The following is a 17,709-nucleotide window of genomic DNA, read 5'->3' as shown; positions in this document are numbered from 1 at the left end:
CACAAAGGGAGACAACACAAGATATAACTCAAGCCATGACAGGTGCCTGCCCCACCCTGCCATTTCCCTGTCTCAGCAGCTCTTCATGATCTGCCACCACACCTGTTTCAGTTAGAAGAGAGCTCCTTGTGACCTAGTGCCCACCAGGCTCCCTCTTCTACCAAATTCACTGCTCGTGCAGCACTTTCCACGTACTCCAGGCTGTTCTGGAAGAGGCGTAGGCAGGAAATGTTCGCAGACATTGTGAGCAACTATCTCCTGTCCCTCTAGTCTGGACCTCAGGTGGGAATACACAGTCTTCTCTTTACCCTCTATATGACAACTGCGTGTTGGAGTAGAAGAAGGCAGGGATATGTAGAACCAAGATGGTTATGTTACCATGAGCAGACTAATATCACTTTGAAGGTCTAATGTGCTGCGGCCTCTGAAAAACTTCAGGTGGTATGGCTTTACAACCGTGATGGGAGGAAAGCCTGGTCATCACAGAGCACGTATCAAGCAACACTGCCAATGGTATAATGCTAGGCACTATACAGATAAGTTAAATTACAGTCTCTACCCCTAGGAGCTTGTCATCTAACAGGAAAAATGGGACATGGCCAGGCAGTAAATAAATATGATACATTTATTAAAACGTTGTCAAATGCACAAGTGCAATGGTCACTCGATTCCTGACCTCATTCATTTGACAAACATTTATTGAATGTCTGTTATGTGGGCTCACAGAGATACATAAAACTTGTCTCTGCCTTCAAGGAGTTCACAGTTTAGTGAAAGAGACATGCATACACATAAGCAAATAATTACAGTATAATATGGTTTATGCTATATAACATAAGCCTGCACAAAATGCTTGGGAATGCATAAGACAGAGAACTAACTGTACGTGAGGGAGACCAGGAAGGCTGAGTAAGAGTTTTCCAGAATAAGAGACTTGGGGAAGGGATGATGAGAGGGAGGACATCCCAGGATGTGGAGAGAAAGGTATAAAAGGGTATGTATGGCATTTCCAGGAAATAGTGTGAAACTCGAACTGGTCAGAACTTAATGTGCCCAGTGAAAGAGGAAGCAGGAAAGGTGGCCTGAATCTGAAGAGACCTGTATGCCTTGCTAAGGAGTTTGAACTTTATCACATAGGCAATGGGGAAAATCAAAGGAAGTTTTAAGCAGGGAAATGCTATGATCACATATAGGTGATATTCCAGTTCTCCTGCCTCCTAGCTGTGTGACTTTGGGCAAGTCACTAAATCTCTGAGCATTAGTGTCTTCGTCTGGAAAAGGGGGATGACAGGGGTACCTACCTCACAGGGTTGATTTGAGGAGTAAAGGAGCTAGTTTATATAAAGCAGTCAGCACAGCGCCCAGCACATAATAAGTGCTCCATAAATTTTAGTTATTACCAGGAGTGTTTCTTAGAAAGGTTACTTTGTTGACAGCACAGAACATAAACTGCAGTTGGGAAAAGATTCGTGGTGGGAGGTCTGATTAAGACGATGCTGCAATTTAGTCCGGTGATAAATAAGATCCTGAACTGGGATTTGGATGTGGGAGGTTAGGGAGATGAAAAGATGAAGGGTAAATCTAGCTTAGGAGACTGGGTAGATTAGGACAACCATTAACCAAATTCAGAGATAAGAGTATCCAGAGGATAGGGGTGTGGGTGCAGGAACAGATAATGAGTTCTGTTTGGAACCTGTTGAATGAGAAGTGAAGCCGCCGAAGATGGGAACCTGGAGAATATCAATATTTGAGGAGAGGCCAGAAGAGCCAGTGGAGAAAACTGGTTAGCAACCGCACTATCAATGGGAACTGCGTATGGGGAGTCGAGAGCGGTGGGGGAGACACCATCATCAGCTAACCATTTGTTTATGTTCCCCAAGCCCTCCGCCCATCTCCTCAACACGAAAACAAGCCTATTCTTTAGTCAGTTCTTTGCTTCGTGCTTCTCGGTTTTCTGCTTCTTGCAGAGACCGCATTTTTTCCTTTTGCCCTCTTCCGATGGAAAGACGGAACGGTCTAACATCTCTCGACACGCTCATCTAGGCGATCCCGAATCACAAGGGAGGAGGGGGGAAGGGGAGAAAAGGAAGAAAATGATTTTTAAAGAAAAGAAAAAGTCCGCGACGACCTCTAATAATTAATGTTCCCCCTCTCTATATCCTGCCACGCCGCTCTCCTGCCACCCAGATCGGGCTCCTGGCCGCGAAGTAGGACGGGAGATGTAGTCCCCAAGCCCGACCAGGCTGGCACGACTAGAGAACTCTGTTTCCCAACCCGCTCTCCAGGCGCGTGCGCAGATGGCTGCCCCGGCGAGTGGTAAACAGAGACGTCAGGCGGGGGCCGCAGCTTGGAGCAAAACAAAAGGGAAACCCGGGGGGCGGGGGGTGGGGGGGTTTGATAGGGGGATTGGTGCGGGAATTCGAGAGGCTGGGGCCGCGGGGACGTGGACCCGAGTAAGAGTTGGGGGGAGGGAAGAGGCGGGGGGAGGGGGAGTCAGGGGAGGGGCGAGTGACGCGGGGGAGCGGGGCGTGGGGGAGGGCAGGGATCCGGGTGGAGGAAATTCGGGAGGAGTGTCCGGGGGGCAGCAACTTAAAAGGGGGAGGGAACTGCGGCTAAAGAGACGTTCGGTGATGGGAGCGCGATTTGTGAGGGGATACGGTGCCTCAGGTTTAAAAGAGCAGGAAGCTGAGTGAGAGGTTGGGGAAAAAGTGCCTTCGCTAGGCGAAGGTTACAGGTGGTGTCTCGGAAAGAGCTCCGAGGCTGCAGGCTGTAGTGGAGGAGAGGATCAGAGAACTAACTGTGTGCAAGGGACAGCTTAGGGGCTAGCGTCCAGGGGCGAGGGGGAAGTTCGAGACTTTCTGAGGACTGGCAGGAATGTGCCTCCTGGCCCTCGGTGCTTCCCCCCTGGGGGGAGGCATCGCGAGGGACTGTGGCAGGCTCCTCTGAACGCTGAGCGGCGGAGGTCCAACTCCACGTATGGATCCAGTGAATGAGAATTCAGCCAGAGAGGCTGCCGCGCTCGTAGACCTCGATCCCGACTTCGAACCCCAGAGCCGTCCCCGCTCCTGCACCTGGCCCCTTCCCCGACCAGAGCTCGCTCCCGAGCCGTCCGAGCCGGCCGAGGTGGAGTCAGGTCTGGGAGAGAAGGTACACACGGAGGGGCGCTCGGAGGGGCGCTCCCAGCCGACCCTGTTGCCCTCCCGGCTCCCTGACCCGGCAGGGGGCCCCCAGCCTGGGATCCTGGGGGCCGTAACAGGTCCTCGGAAGGGAGGCTCCCGCCGGAATGCCTGGGGAAATCAGTCATATGCAGAACTCATCAGCCAGGCCATTGAAAGCGCCCCCGAGAAGCGACTGACACTCGCCCAGATCTATGAGTGGATGGTCCGCACAGTGCCCTACTTCAAGGACAAGGGTGACAGCAACAGCTCAGCAGGATGGAAGGTAACTATGACCCCCTTACCTCCGTCCCAATACCCGTCTGCTCCTGGTCCCCCCAGTCTCCTTACCTCTACTCTGGGGCCCCTTTTACACCCCTAGCCCAGAGGTCCACCTTCCGTCGTCATTTAGACAAACATTTACTTAAGACATAGTATATGCCGCTGGGTGCTTGATGCTGGAGGATCACAGATGAATAAGACACTGTCCTTGCCCTGGAGAAAATTGAATTCTCTGCTCACTGCTCAACACTCCCAGCACTTTGGCTTGGCCTGCCCCAAACACTTATCCCCACAGAGAAGTCTTTATCCTATGTACAGCAGGAACTGTGTGGATTCCCCACAGGAACCTAGCCTTCCCTCCTCCCCCACCTCCCACCCCAACACCTTTTCTCCCATTCCTGTGGGATCACTTGGATTCCCTGCTTGCCTCCCAATACCTCAGGGTAGAAGTACTGTTCTAGGACTCTGCTACCCAAGAAGATGGAGTGAAGTGGCGAAAGGTAAAAAGAGTGATATCCATGTGGTAAGGTAGCAGATCTTATGCACTAAGAAAAAAGGGTGGGCTGTCTCGGTTTACCCTATATAATGCCAAGAAACTCTCCTTAGTAAGGGGCTATCCAAGTTGTGGGGGGAAGTTTTCATTTACTGTTGAGGAATATTTACGGAAAAAATAGATAGGGCTCTGACTTCAGAGCACAAGGTTGGGAGCTCCCTTGGCCTTCCACGAGGAAACTGTGAGGAAAGATCTCGCTAGATGCTCTGAAAGCTTGTCCTGAGAAATATGGGACTCTAATCACAAGATTTGGGAGCTTAAACTCCTATTGACGCCTTGTGCCCCCATAGGTGGTGAGATCAGCATGCAAGGAAATGCAGAGGGTTGAGTGAGCAGAGGAGGGTCTTGTCCTAGGTATAAGAGATCAAGGGATCGGATCCGCAGTATCCCTAGGGGTTGGGCAGAACAGAAAGCAGGACAGCTGACTGAGACCCTTGGCACTATTTCTGGGTAGACTGCCACACCACAGTCTCAGCTCATACAGAGCTCCCCTCCTTGGACCCAGCCTACACAGCTGTTTTTCTTTTCTCTTAGGTTCATTTTCCAGGGTAGAAGAAATAACCATGAGTTGTTAGTTATGCTGTGGTAGTGTAGTCCCTCCTTAGAATTTACACTTGTACGGAGTTTTTTAGTTTACAAAGTAATTAAAAATTTTAATTTCATTTATCTTCACAGCAATTCTGAGATTCCACATTTTACATATTAGGAAACTAAGGTACAGAAAGGTTAGGAAACTCGCCAAAATCGATAGAATGAGGACTTGAACTCAGGTCTAACTATAAATCATATGCTCTTTCTGCTAATCCATGCTGCCATGGAATGATGGCAAAGTCAAATCAGGCCAAATCTGGGGCCTCCAAGGCCCTCACCTCCCACTCCCCACCCCCACCCCACTCCAAGGGGGAGACCTCAAGACTGAGCTGGCTTCCCTGGTGATGTGCCAAGGTTACTACCACTCCACCAGGGGGCGGCACTCACCTAGAACAAGAAGGCTTAATTTAGGTGGCTGGGGAGCAATTAGCAGTCACCCCCCTTCCAACAGGTTAGAACGGTAGGCTTCTAGGGAGCCGACCTCTCCAGGTAGGAGGCTGTACAATGTACTAGTTCCAAGGCCTGAAGAAGAGAGGATGAACAAATGGCACTCGTGGGTACTGAGTAGTAGGGAAAGGAATGAGCCTTCTCAGTAGACCCAGAGTTAGAGGATGGGAAGGCGGGGGGGGGGGGGGAAATCACAGTGCCAAAAGTCACCGTGGTTCTCAGTTACTAAGAGCCCAGGCTGGATGGACAAGTGTGATTCCTTGAAGGAACCAAAAACATTAACGCAGCCAGAGGAGTTGGAATGCCATTACTACAGACAATGACTTCTAAAGAGCCCTGGAGCAAGAGGCTGCTTAAACATCTTTCCCCAGGCAGAGGGTCTCCTTATCTAGAGCATCAGTCTGAAACACATGAAGTGATTTCTGACTGTCCATAGCCTCAACCTGCTAGTTGCTCTAAGCCCTTCTGGGCTCCTCCCAAGTTTCTAAATACTAAAGACCTTCATGTGGGAGGTCAAATGCCTCTAAGGTTGGAGATCCTATGCACAAATTCCTGAGGAGAAGTGGGGAAAAGGAGGTAGGAAAGAGAAGGGAGGTTCCTGGAGGGTGGGGTGGGGCGGACACAAAAGGATGGTGTAACTAGCCTGGAGCAGCCAGTAGAAATAAGCTGCTCTGGGGGCTCAAGAAGCTGCCAATCTCAGCTCCCTGGGCCCCTGGAGAAAAAAACTTATCTCTAGCAGAAAATCAGCAGCGAGGGAGGAAGGAAGAACACAGCTTCTAATACTCAAGGCACTCAAGAGCTGACGGAGCCTCAAGGGGAGATTCACCATCCGTCACCAGAGGGCCACCCACCAATCAGGCAACAAATATTGATTATGTACTGGGAGATTGGCACTCTGAGGGGGGCACTGCTGGGGGCTGCCCACCTGGACAACGTGTCCTGGCGTTTACACTTGATAAGACGAATTACTTGAAACCATAAACAGCATAATATAGATTGGGGAAATTTGTGTGGAACAGATGAAAAATGCTGTACAAGAAATTTGGCTGCAGAAGTCAAGCAACCACTTTAGAAAAGAGAGAGGACTTCAGCTTTATCTTGACGAGCTAGTAGAATTTAGAGGGGGGGAGATCCTTCCCCGGACAAGGAGGGAGGGAGGGGAGGGATGGGCCTGGTGTATTTGAGGCACAGAGAGAAGCCTGGCCTGAATGTACTTGAGGGTGTGTGTCCAGGAATTGGGAGAAATCAGAAAAAAGGAATCTGCCGATCCTATAGAGAGTCGGGGCCCAAATGCCCTGTACAGAGTGGAGCACCAGCCTTGCTGAGGTTCCAGCCCCTCAGCCAGTTCCGAGGACCGGCTCAGGACAGGGTGGGTCTGTCCTGGGCTGCTGTTGCGCCACTGTCCTGTAAATTCCACCCAAGCCTGCACTCAAGGAAAGGGGTGGAGCTGTGGAACGCTCTTTCCCACTTGAGCCTAGTTCTTGCTGAACCAGGAGTGCGTCTTCTCAACGCCCACAAGCCCCAGACAGCCACCAGAGACTTGGGAGGGGTAGAGTGCTGTGAGCTCTTGGGGGGGGTGCGGGGAGGGGGGCACGGTGCCCTCTGACTAGCTCATTGCTCGGGTGGGAACTGTGTGTGGTCTCATCCCCTGCCACCACCCCCCACCCCTACCTTTGCCTCTTTTCCCCCTGGATTTGAATAGCTTTGCGTCTCCAGGAATGCCCCCGCTGCATCCCAGCGTCCTTTTAGACTGCACTGCCGGCCGCTGACCTTCCTTTCCTGTTGCCTCTGCCCCCTCCAGAACTCGATCCGCCACAACCTGTCCCTGCACAGCAAGTTCATCAAGGTTCACAACGAGGCTACCGGCAAGAGCTCTTGGTGGATGCTGAATCCAGAGGGAGGCAAGAGTGGCAAGGCGCCCCGCCGCCGGGCAGCCTCCATGGATAGCAGCAGCAAGCTGCTCCGGGGCCGCAGCAAGGCCCCCAAGAAGAAACCAGCTGTGCTGCCAGCTCCGCCCGAAGGTGCCACTCCGAGGAGCCCTGTTGGCCACTTTGCCAAGTGGTCAGGCAGCCCTTGCTCTCGAAACCGCGAGGAAGCTGATGTGTGGAGCACCTTCCGTCCACGAAGCAGTTCCAATGCTAGCACTGTCAGCACCCGGCCCTCCCCCAGGAGGCCAGAGCCTGAGGTGCTGGCAGAAGAGGAAATGCCAGCCTCGGCCAGCAGCTATGCTGGGGGTGTCCCTCCCACCCTAAAAGAAGATCTGGAGCTGTTAGATGGGCTCAATCTCACATCTCCCCATTCCCTGCTGTCTCGGAGCAGCCTCTCTGGCTTCTCTTTGCAGCATCCTGGGGTTTCAGGCCCTTTACACACCTACAGCACCTCCCTCTTCAGCCCAGCAGAGGGGCCCCTGTCAGCAGGAGAAGGGTGCTTCTCAAGCTCCCAGTCCCTGGAGGCCCTGCTCACCTCTGATACGCCACCACCTCCTGCTGATGTCCTCATGACCCAGGTAGATCCCATTCTGTCCCAGGCTCCGACACTTCTGTTGCTGGGGGGGATACCTTCCTCCAGTAAGCTAGGCACAGGGGGTGGCCTGTGTCCTAAGGCCCTAGAGGCTCCAGGCCCCAGTGGTCTGGTTCCCACCCTTCCGATGATAGCACCAGCACCGCCTCCAGTCATGGCGGGTGCTCCCGTCCCCAAGCCCCTGGGGGCTCCTGTGCTCACACCTCCTACTGAAGCTCCAAGCCAAGACCGAATGCCTCAGGATCTCGATCTTGATATGTACATGGAGAATCTGGAGTGTGACATGGATAACATCATCAGTGACCTCATGGATGGGGGCGAAGGACTGGACTTCAACTTTGAGCCAGGTACGGCACCGCCGAATCACGGTAGCATCTCACAACCTATACCTCCTCCTAGGTGTCCAGCTGGTCCTGTGATTGAGCAAAGGAGAGCTAGAACAAGGGGTAGCTGGAGGTCCCGGGGAACTGGAAGGGCGATGTCATGTTAGAGTGGCATAGTTTCCAGATGGGACCTCCAGGCCCCTCAGCAGTGCTCACCCCTACAAGGTAGCATGGGAGAGGTGGGGAAGGGGCCGTCTCTGTTTTCCTTGGTGTGGATCTTGATGGTGGAAAGTTGTCATGCCCCAGATGAGCCTCTTACGTTGTCCTCCGTTTTCTCTTCCCACAGATCCCTGAGCCATTGGCTGGCAGCTTTATTCCCTGCTTCAGAGACGGAGCCAGGCGTGCCCATATCCACTCTTTACCCTTGACCCCTCCCTGGGAATTTGGGACCCTGCTTTAGAGCTAGGGTAGGGTCTGCTCACCTGGGTGTTGAGGAAATTATAAAGCTGGGGGTGGGGAGGGAAAGGGGAGGGGGAAAGGGAGAGGGTTTATTCTCACTGTGCCAATTAGGGGGTAAGGCCCCCCTCTCAGGAGCCATCCTTGGGCCCCTCCCATTCCCACCCCATAGGTTTTGTAGCAGGGGCGGGCAGTACTGTTGGAAATGTGAAGTCACCAGTGGCCTTACCCCTGCCTTTGGGAGCAGGATTTTTTGTAGAGTCTTATCTGAGCTGGTCCAGGCTGGGTTGAGCCTGGGATTTTTATGCAGTGGCCCCTTGGGCCAGTGGTGTGGGACTGGGGGGGTGGTAATGGGGAGCTGGAAGGGCCGAGGTCTGAAGCCTGGAGTGGCTCACCAGGCCAAATCACCCTTGGACGGCTACAGATAACAGAAAGGCTTTTTATAAACTTTTAAAGAAATATAAACACAAATATAGAGATTTTTAACAGTGGCAAGGTGCTAGTGATGGGGAGAATGCTTTCTTCTTTCTGAAGGCTTTGTCATAGTGACCTGATGCAAACACTACAGACATTACTCCGGGAAACATGGGGGAAATAGGGGAGACAACCCCAGGTCAGCAGAGAGCAGGGGGCAAGGGGAAGAGCTCCCGTGAGGACCAGGTGTAAAACATGGCCTACACGGAACTAGCTTGGAGTTTCCCTAACTCAGGTCCCCTCACTCTGTCACCTTGTGCCTGGGAGTGTGGTGTTGGGGTACAGTCACACTCTCGTGTGACCCCCTGTGGGTTCGTGCTATGGTGGGAGAGTGTGTTGAGGGCCAGGAATGAGTTTGTGGCCTGGGAAGGGGGTGGGAGGGGGGAGAAGAGAAGGAGGGAAGGATTTAGGGTGGTAAAGTTAGGCACAGAGACCTCCCTGTTCAAGGCCCCAGACAGCTGTCCCTGCCCTTCTTCCCCTTGCCTGACTGCAGGGGTTATGTGGAAGTGTGTGCAGTAGCAGGCAGGGGGAGGGGTGGAACAGGGAAAGGGGAGCTGGGGAGCTTGGCTGAGGGTCTGGGAAATGAGCAGGGATGGAGGGGAATGTGGATCAGGTTTACTAGCACCTGCTAGGAAAGGCCATCTGGGGCTCCTTCTCCACCCTAGCCCCCAAAGCAGCCCCTCCCCCAGTCCCCTTTGCATTGTCCCCTCCCCCGCCCCTGCTGTGGGTTCCCATCATTTCCTGTGTCAGCGCCTGGCCTACCCAGATTGTATCATGTGCTAGATTGGAGTGGGGAAGTGTGTCAAATCAATAAATGAATAAATTCAATAAATGCCTATAACCAGCTCTGGTTTCTGCTGCCTCGCTGTTCCCCGCGGATAGCGGAGGGGGAGGTAGGGACTGCCCAGAGGCAGACTGATGGGAGGTGGGGGAATTTCAGACGGGGACTTGGTGGAGTGTGGCGGGGGGGGGGGGGGGGGGGGGGGGATGCCCATCCGTCACCTAACCCCAGCAGGAGTAGGCGGGCTGTGATAGGTCTCCCAGGGGGAGGTAGTCTGGTTGGAGAAGACCCCACCCCCCACTCTGTCCCTCAAAGGCTCATTGTGCTAGACTTCGCTGTCTTTCCTCACCCCCACCCATGTGCTTGCCCTCGCTGCTCCTACCCACCCTGAGAGCCTCCACAATGCCTGGCGCAGACTTAAGCCTTGGTGCAGATATTGGGAGAAGAAGTCTTTCTTGAAAAAAGGAACCTCACATTAAATGCCAGTAATTTCATACCTAGTATTGCTGCTCTCAGTTGGTCACTTTATTTTGCTGGCGACCTTTATCCCTACTACGAGTTAAGTTCGCTTTGGTCTTAACGGGTGGACCACTGCGAGTGGTCCCTCCTCCATCTGAGCGTCCTGATGATTTGGACTGGAAAAGGATAGGGTCAGTAAGTAGAGAAAGAGGCCCCTGCAGGGAAGCTTTCTACAAACTAGGACCGAAGGCAGGACAAAAGAGGTGAGAGGCAGGTCTTGGGCATGGATGTTGGATTTGGAAAGGAAATTCATCCCAGAGGGCCAGGGTGGAGAAGCCTTCGGTAGACTGGCGGGGGAAAGGAGGTTGCTGAGACAGACCATGTTTGGGAAGGCTTACTGGGAGTTTCACTGATTTCCCTGACGATTTCCCTGACGATTTCCCTGACGATTTCATTGCCGATTTCATTGCCGATTTCATTGCCGATTTCATTGACGATTCAGTTCGAGCACGTTTCTTGGCTTCTTGTCTTCTAAGCATTTTTATTTGACCCCTCCGCAGGAGGTCACATTGTGTATGCAAGGCATCTAGGAACCAGGAAAAGGCACCCCCACCTCCGAGGACTGGAGAACTTCCCTTCCCATCCTGTCCCTCCCATCATTCAAATGATCACTTGGAGTAACCGGGCCTAAAGCTAGGCTGAGGAGTGACCTGAAGGTGCCCAAGCTTTGCTCTTTTCAGTGGCAATCGGGACACCAAGACTCCAAGAGCGAAAGGTGAAGGGAAAGATGGGAATGATGTGGTGGGGATAGGGAGATGTACTGAGGAGATGGCTGAGAAACAGCGAGGAGGGATGAGTGACACAGGCACACTGCACCTGGTTTGAGCTAAACATCCCTTCTGAAGTGGCCCTAGACCCTATTCCCCTTTTCCTAGGATCTTGTGATCCTGCCTGATGGACTACACAAGCCCCACCCTATATTCTCCATCACCCACCATTATACAGTACCCTCCATGTGCCTTCTTCCTCCACCATGCTCCTTACCAATTAGCTTGGGATCTGGGTTCTTCAGGAGGGGCACAAAAGCTCTGTAGACATTCTGAAGTACAGTTCCTGTGAACACGGCAGTGCATGATCCCCAGCCCCCTTCACCCAGCCTCCACCCTTCCAAAGCCCAAGATTTCAGGACCCTAACACTCAACACTACCTTGAGCTGGTGTAACTTATTTTCTCCCCTCTGGTCCATCCCTAGGTCAGGTCAGGGGAGGGGGGGAGCGGTGCATAGAATGTGCTAACCTAACCAATGTCATAGAGGCAGTGCCTTTCCTTAGGCTGACTAGAGATGGTCAATTTGGATCTGGTTTAGGGGCCCTATTTGAAGGGCCAGGTCCACAGTCCATCTTTGGGGCCTTGCTCTATCTCTGGGGAATGCTCCCAAGCCGCTACCTGCTAACCCATACTCCACCCTGCAAACGTAGTAGGTGTCTCGAGCTGTAAGGAATTTGTTGGCATAGACTCCAAGGGTCTTCTTCAGGAAAAACATCTGCATTGTCCCCATTGCATCACACAAATCGATGATGTCTGGAGGGAGACCACAGGGTAATTGGGGCAGCTAAGGAGGGAGAGAGAGAGCAAAAGAGGCCAGTGATCCTATTCAGAACGTGTTGGAGGAAGCTGTCTGGATTCAAGAAGCTCTCTTCTTGGCAGGAGGAGGACTTGACGGCTAGAGATGACCCTGCTACTTCTGATCCTTGGCCATGAGTCTCCTCCCCACACTCCTCACCTGTTTTAGGCACCCCCACTTCATGACGGACATATTGCAGCAACAGGAGGACAGAACAATTAGTATTGGCCAGAAACTGCTGATTATCTGAGAAGAGATGGCACGGGGTATGTGGTCCTTCCGCAGTTATACCACCTCTGTGATCTCCACTGCCCTCCAACATCCCCAACCCTACACATAGACATCAGCTATGTGATACCCCTCACCTCCATGTTCGACATAGATGAACATGCTCTGAAGATCTTCTCATTCTTCAGAGAGTCTTAATAAGTCATGGCAGAAGGAGGGTGTTCTAGAGGCCTTGGGGGGCCAAGTGGGCCCATAAGGTCGGGGGACTGGAGAGGAAGATGGATTAAATTGGCTGAGGAGGTCCAGACTGTGCAAACAGGAGAGAGCTATGGGCAGTTGTGGATAAGCAGCATCCCTAGGGGTAGGGCCTGAGGCTGCAGCTGAGGGATTATGAGGTCAGAAGTGGTATGTGTGACAGAAGGTGAGGTAAGGCTAAGGAAAGAAGAACCTGGGTGGGGTCTATAAAAGATTTGTTAAAATGGGGGCAACAACAACAACAACAGAAAATGGGGGCAGCATGGTAAATCTAACTCTAAACTGGCCCTTAGAAGGAGTGTAGGACACCTAGAGAAAAGTCCGTTTCTGGAACAGCACTCTTTTCGAGTGAGTCTGTAGTGCCGCTGCCTCCGCGGCATGAGTCCACCGCACCTCTTTCCTCCCCTCGGCACCAAGCCTCCCACCCGCATTGCACCCCACGTTTCCATTGCTCCCCCCCCAACAGCAGACTTCCTTGATGATTATCAACAGAACTTTTATTTCTCATTCGTTTCTGGAACAGTTGAAGGGTAGATGGAAAGGGGGAGGGAGGGAGGGACAGCAGAAGCAATGCTGTGAGGAGGAAGGGCTGGGCTGGGGGAGATGAGAAACATGGACAGGGCAAAGGGGCAATTCTCAAGTAGGAGATATTAAATGAGAAGGCAGTTATAGGGGGCACAAAATTCAAAATCTGCCACAGGGGGGCGAGGTGAGCCCTGGACCCAGGTTGGTTGGACAAGGGCAAGTTAGTAAAATTTAGGGCTACAGGGCCCTGGGGTTCTGTCAGGGTGTCAGGGCTCAGGTTTCAGGGTGTAACATGGAGGAGCCCAGTAGGGGCTATGCTGGCTGCAGGGGGAGCCCCCAGGCCCTTCCCCTCCTTTTGGGGGGATCTCACTGACGTGGCAAAGCCGTTCACTGTAGTCTGGCTGCAGACTTTCTGCCAGTCCCTTAGACACACCACTCCAGGCCTAAAGACAGATATCTCCAGGTCAGGGCTCAATTAGGAGCAGGAAGTAGAAGACCCAGGCTCTGTGCCAGGGGAACTCTCCCAAGATCTGCAACCACTGTGATTACAGAAGGGACACACACACTCCTGGGCCCTCAATACCACTGTTTCCATCTGCCTCAACCAATCTAGGATCAGTTCTTCTGGGTGTCTCTCTGCGTCTAGCCTATCCCCCAACTGGTCGGCCACATCCTGTTAGTGCAGGCCTCCCTCCCCTCCCCTCTGCCCCCCATGCTCTGTCTGTCTAGCTGGCAGGCAGTTGGCCATTGACAGACTGCAGTCTGCCTATGACAATGTTCTCACCGAAAAGTTCCCGTGGTATTCAGTAACCAGATCCTCTAGGTTCTTGAGGGTAGGAATTCGGGGCATCGTCCTGAGTGGGGAGAAAGAGGGAGCAGGAACACATCGGTTACGCTCTTTTATTACCCTTCTCGCAGTTCTCCCACATGGAATGAAGCGATTCTGTGTTGTCTGCGCCTGCATCTTCCTTCCATCACCATGCCCACTTGGGTGATCCCTCATTCCTTACTGTCCCGCCCTCTACTCCTGGAGACCCGGTAACAGCCCTCTTCCCCTATTCCCAGCCCCCACCTCATTTTTCTGGGATTCCGAATTCTCACCGTTCCAGCCAGCAGTACAAACAGATGAGGATCACGATAGATGCCATGGAGACAAGGGGGATCAGCACAGCTTTCCATGCAAACAACGAAAGAGTCTCAGGATTCTCAGGATTCTCTATGGAAAAGAGGAAAGGAAAAGAGACTGAACATTTGTAGCGCCCCTACTACGTGCCAACATTTAGAGCCCCAACTTGGTGCCAGACACTGTGCCAGACGCTATCTGTATACTTAATCCTCATAACTCCTGAGCGGGGCAGGGAGCAATTATTATCTCCATTTTACAGATGAGGAAACAGAATCAAAGAGGTGAGTGATGTGCCCAAGGTCAAAGAGGTAGGAAGTGGCAGAGGCAGGTTTAAACCCTAGATTTGCCTGATTCCAAAGCCATCTTTACCATGCAGGCTTTCTGGGAATGCTGCGGGGAAATTTTATACATTCTGTATCCCCTTTGAGGACCCCCTCAGCCTCCTTCCCAATCCACCCCCCTACTGTAACAACACACTGATCCAACCCTACACAGAAAAATCCTGCTTCCTGGGGGTTGGAGTTGAACAGTGAGGGGAGATGAGCCACCAAGTTCGGGGGCTTAGGGGTAGGGAGGTAGGGCAAAAGACAGTGGTGCTAGAAAGGTTCCTGGGCTCATGGGTTGGGGTGATGCATTAGGCCCATTTTACCCTTTGAAGTATTGCTGCCCCAGTGAACGGGGCAGCTCCAGTCACTCCATTGCTGAGCGCTTCCACAGAGTGGGTTATAGCGGCTTCGAACACGGAACGTGTAGAATTTCTGTGCATCCACGCTAGGCAGAGAGAAGCTATGTCTGTGATCCACGGCTTGTTCCTTGAGGTGAAAGAGGGTGAGGGAAAGATGGGTGTCTATAAAAGAAGGGAGAATGGAAACTGCTGCCCCCCCCCACCCCAGGTCATCTTCTGGTTCTTCCCAGTTTCTCCCTCCTCTCTTGACTACTCAAGCCACACTGCTCCCTTCACTGCCTAGAATTTAATGCCTCCTTAAAGGCTTGCCTTTGTTTACTTGCCTTTCTGGCTTTGGGAAGAGCATGGGTAGGGAAACCTTGAGGAAAACTCACTGGTGATGAGAGGGAAAGGAGTCAGAGGAGGGTGGAAGGTGGGCAGGGGAACTGGGAGGCACAGAACAGGAGCTGGGGATCAGACCTTCCTATTGGCTAATTGAATCCTTCATCCCCACTTGCTCAGCCTGAGCTGCTATCCCCACTCACTCACAGTCCAGCTGTGGTCCCGGTCACTCCGGTACTGCACCAGGTGCTCCAAACAATGGTCCAAGTGTCTGTTGCTCCAGCTCAGTTCTAGCTGGAATTCACTCAGGTTGCGAAGTGTCAGATTCTCCGGAGCCCAGGGGATCACTGGAGATATGTGTGCGTGTGTGGTCATTCCCCTGGCCTAGACAAGTCAGGATCCTGAAGGTAGTGCGCCTGAGCCCTCCTCCCTTCCCCATTCTATTCCTCGCCTCTTTTCTGCCCAAGTACCCTTATGGTGAAAGAACACTAGTTTATATACCCCTTTCCTCAATACCCCACAATATCCTTTGACCCTCCTATCCAAATTACCCAGATCCTGCAGTTTTAGCAACTGTTCGGGCTGCCTCCTGTGTTCCCATGGGTCCTGGAGCTGGACAACAAATGTTTGGTAGAGATGGATCTCCTTTTTTCCAAACCAACAGCCAGAAGTGATCCCTTCAGAGAATAGATAGTGGCCACACTCTTGGAGTTTATCATCATCATTAAAGTTCTTGTACCTAGAGAAGGATTTCAAGGAAGAAGAACAGTGAGGTAAACTTGGGTACTCCGGATTTCCACAGCCCAGCCTCAGCTCCTCTGAACTGACTTATGACTCACCCCACGAGAAAACAGTGGGGAGCCTGGGATACTCTTGGTCCCCACACAGTCTCTCACATCTAGCCCACCTCCTCTTCCTCCCCCGTGCGATTCCCTCTCCCCTTCTCATACCCATAATGCAGAGTCAGGTTGGTGCGCTGGGGCTCAGAGCTGCTGTTCCAGGTGCAATTCATGTACTCGACATTGAACACAAAACACTGAACCTTTGGGAGGGGCAGAGTGGAAACACTGAGGGTCCCAGCGGGTGTAGAGGTCAGGAAGAAATCTAGGTTGGGGAGAAAATGAAGTGGGGGAGGGTAAGAGAAGACACGATGGTCAGAAGAAGCAGCGTGAGGCAGGGAACCCTTCCCCTTGCCCTCCCCATGGTACTCTTAAAACTCTGCCCGCATCCTAATGTCCAGTGGCAGGTTCCAGAATTCAGTAGGACCCCTTCCCACAGCTTCCCTTCTCACCAACCTCCTCCAGTCCCAGGTTTCCCACCAGCTGTGATGTCTTCATTCCCATTGGGCGTGAGGACCTTTGGGTTCAGCCCCACCCCCAGCAGAGGCAGTTGCAGGAATAAGAGGGATCTGAGTGGCAATGGTGGCTTCAACATGGCGCTTACTCTTCGTTCCCTGGGTGTAGACTGTGTCAGGAACCTGGGCCCCTTACCCACTACCCCTCCCCACCCACACATTTCCTTCTGTCATAACTTCCGGTGGAAAGAACCTTAGAAGCCAGGGCTTTACGGAGGGTGTGGTGAATGTGTGCTATGACACAGGCTAAATCCTCTGGGAGATTAGGTGTTAATCTAATCTGTAGAAGTAACACCACCACTGTAATGTGGTGTTAAGTAGAGACTAAAGCTGGGTATCCAAAATTGTCACAGACCCAAGAAGCCTCAGACTACCTAGATCCCGGGAAGGATCTGCTCATCACCACCACCATTCCCGGCCACCTTCTCATCTAAATTATTTTATCCCATATAGTGGAGTGTCTGAACCTCCCTCCATCCTATGCTATGCTCCTTCCTTGGCTCAGTCACCCTGAAACCGCTATCAAAGCTCTACTGTCTTGGCTGGATGGAAATTGCAGTCTTGGCTCCCGTGGGCACATCTATAGCTATCTTTCCCCTGACCTTATCCAAACCAGAATAGCCACCCTTAGCTGTTGCGAGAGCTGGGTCCCCATTGTGACTGGTGAGGAGGTCTGACTTAGAAGTAGATTCTGGAAATGAAGGAACAACAATACTGGCTTCAAACTCCTCATCTTCCCCTGAATCTGCTTCTCTTCCTGTGTTCCGTATCTCAGTTAATGGTATCATCACTCTCTCAGTCACCCAGACTTCAAACCTCAAAGTCATCTTCGATTCCTCCGTCTCTCTCACCCTGAGAATCCTATCAGCTCTACTTCTGTTGTGTTTCTCCCAGTCGTGTCCTCCTTTCCATGACCACGGCCATGGTGCTAAATCAGCCTTTCATTCCCTCTAGTCACGATTAGTACTAGAACCCACTAACTGGCCTCCCTTTCTAAAGGCCCCCTGCTCTCTAAACCACTCTTCATTCTGTTGCCAGATGTATCTTCCCCCAAATGCAGAGCTGATTGGAGACACTATTTACATAAATAGTTTATTTAGTAAACATTTACTGAGCCTTTAATATGTGCCAGGCACTATGCTTATGTTCTAACCCACCCTAATTTTCCGTGGGTTTAAATTCCTCAGGGTTAGCGCAAATGTTACCTCCTCCAATATGTCTTCCTCTCCCCAATCAGAATTAATTTGTCTTTCCATTGTGATTCAATAGCATTGTGTTATTGTTACTTTTATTTGTTATGTGCTAGTTTTATTATTTTTTATTTATTGTTATTTGTTACTTTTATTACAGCACTCTATATTTTCTCTAAAAGGCAATACCATCATAGAAAGAATATCAAGAGTCAAGAAAAGTATGATATCACTTATATGTGAAATCTAAAAAAATACAACAGGGAATTCCCTGGTGGTCCAGTGGTTAGAGCTCCGCCCTTCCACTGCAGGAGGCACGGGTTCCATCCCTGGTGGGGGAACTGGGGAACTAAGATCGTG

The 17,709-nt window shown here is 52.0% G+C and overlaps 3 protein-coding genes across 4 annotated transcripts; 1 reads left to right on the top strand and 2 right to left on the bottom strand.

Annotated features, from left to right (window-relative positions):
* Nucleotides 1–2,546: 2,546 nt before the first annotated feature.
* FOXO4 (forkhead box O4) lies at nt 2,547–9,375 on the top strand. The gene is made up of 3 exons (XM_030850774.3): nt 2,547–3,441; nt 6,830–7,895; nt 8,218–9,375. The coding sequence occupies exons 1-3, from the start codon at nt 2,977–2,979 to the stop codon at nt 8,223–8,225; spliced, it is 1,539 nt and encodes a 512-aa protein (XP_030706634.1). The 5' UTR covers nt 2,547–2,976; the 3' UTR covers nt 8,226–9,375.
* Nucleotides 9,376–10,094: 719 nt separating this feature from the next.
* Nucleotides 10,095–12,055, bottom strand: CXHXorf65 (chromosome X CXorf65 homolog). The gene is made up of 6 exons (XM_030850787.2): nt 12,031–12,055; nt 11,825–11,911; nt 11,488–11,622; nt 11,086–11,154; nt 10,528–10,627; nt 10,095–10,224 (listed from the first exon to the last, which is right to left on the bottom strand). The coding sequence occupies exons 1-6, from the start codon at nt 12,053–12,055 to the stop codon at nt 10,095–10,097; spliced, it is 546 nt and encodes a 181-aa protein (XP_030706647.1).
* A 659-nt stretch (nt 12,056–12,714) lies between these two features.
* Nucleotides 12,715–16,248, bottom strand: IL2RG (interleukin 2 receptor subunit gamma). Of its 2 annotated transcripts, none has more exons than XM_030850781.3 (8): nt 16,097–16,248; nt 15,756–15,909; nt 15,357–15,544; nt 15,013–15,152; nt 14,449–14,611; nt 13,775–13,889; nt 13,458–13,527; nt 12,715–13,116 (listed from the first exon to the last, which is right to left on the bottom strand). In XM_030850781.3, the coding sequence occupies exons 1-8, from the start codon at nt 16,146–16,148 to the stop codon at nt 12,940–12,942; spliced, it is 1,059 nt and encodes a 352-aa protein (XP_030706641.1). In that variant the 5' UTR covers nt 16,149–16,248; the 3' UTR covers nt 12,715–12,939. The 2 variants fall into 2 exon arrangements, with proteins under 2 accessions (XP_030706641.1, XP_030706640.1); XM_030850780.2 differs by having other exon boundaries at nt 16,101–16,248.
* Nucleotides 16,249–17,709: the final 1,461 nt, after the last annotated feature.

The sequence above is a fragment of the Globicephala melas genome, chromosome X (genome assembly GCF_963455315.2).
Source record: "Globicephala melas chromosome X, mGloMel1.2, whole genome shotgun sequence".
In the NCBI taxonomy this organism is placed as follows: domain Eukaryota; kingdom Metazoa; phylum Chordata; class Mammalia; order Artiodactyla; family Delphinidae; genus Globicephala; species Globicephala melas.
This window is presented reverse-complemented; position numbering and strand designations above follow the sequence as displayed.

Excerpts from the sequence above, each read along its gene's own strand:
- FOXO4 (XM_030850774.3), top strand. The coding sequence starts at position 2,977 with ATGGATCCAGTGAATGAGAATTCAGCCAGAGAGGCTGCCGCGCTCGTA. Across the intron at positions 3,442-6,829 it reads ACAGCTCAGCAGGATGGAAG|AACTCGATCCGCCACAACCT; the intron begins GTAACTATGACC and ends TGCCCCCTCCAG.
- CXHXorf65 (XM_030850787.2), bottom strand. The coding sequence starts at position 12,055 with ATGTTCATCTATGTCGAACATGGAG. Across the intron at positions 11,623-11,824 it reads AGTGGGGGTGCCTAAAACAG|ACATCATCGATTTGTGTGAT; the intron begins GTGAGGAGTGTG and ends GTCTCCCTCCAG. Across the intron at positions 10,225-10,527 it reads CGAACTGAATCGTCAATGAA|TTTCCAGTCCAAATCATCAG; the intron begins ATCGGCAATGAA and ends TGACCCTATCCT.
- IL2RG (XM_030850780.2), bottom strand. The coding sequence starts at position 16,239 with ATGTTGAAGCCACCATTGCCACTCAGATCCCTCTTATTCCTGCAACTG. Across the intron at positions 15,545-15,755 it reads AACCTGACTCTGCATTATGG|GTACAAGAACTTTAATGATG; the intron begins GTATGAGAAGGG and ends ATCCTTCTCTAG. Across the intron at positions 13,117-13,457 it reads AATACCACGGGAACTTTTCG|GCCTGGAGTGGTGTGTCTAA; the intron begins GTGAGAACATTG and ends ATCTGTCTTTAG.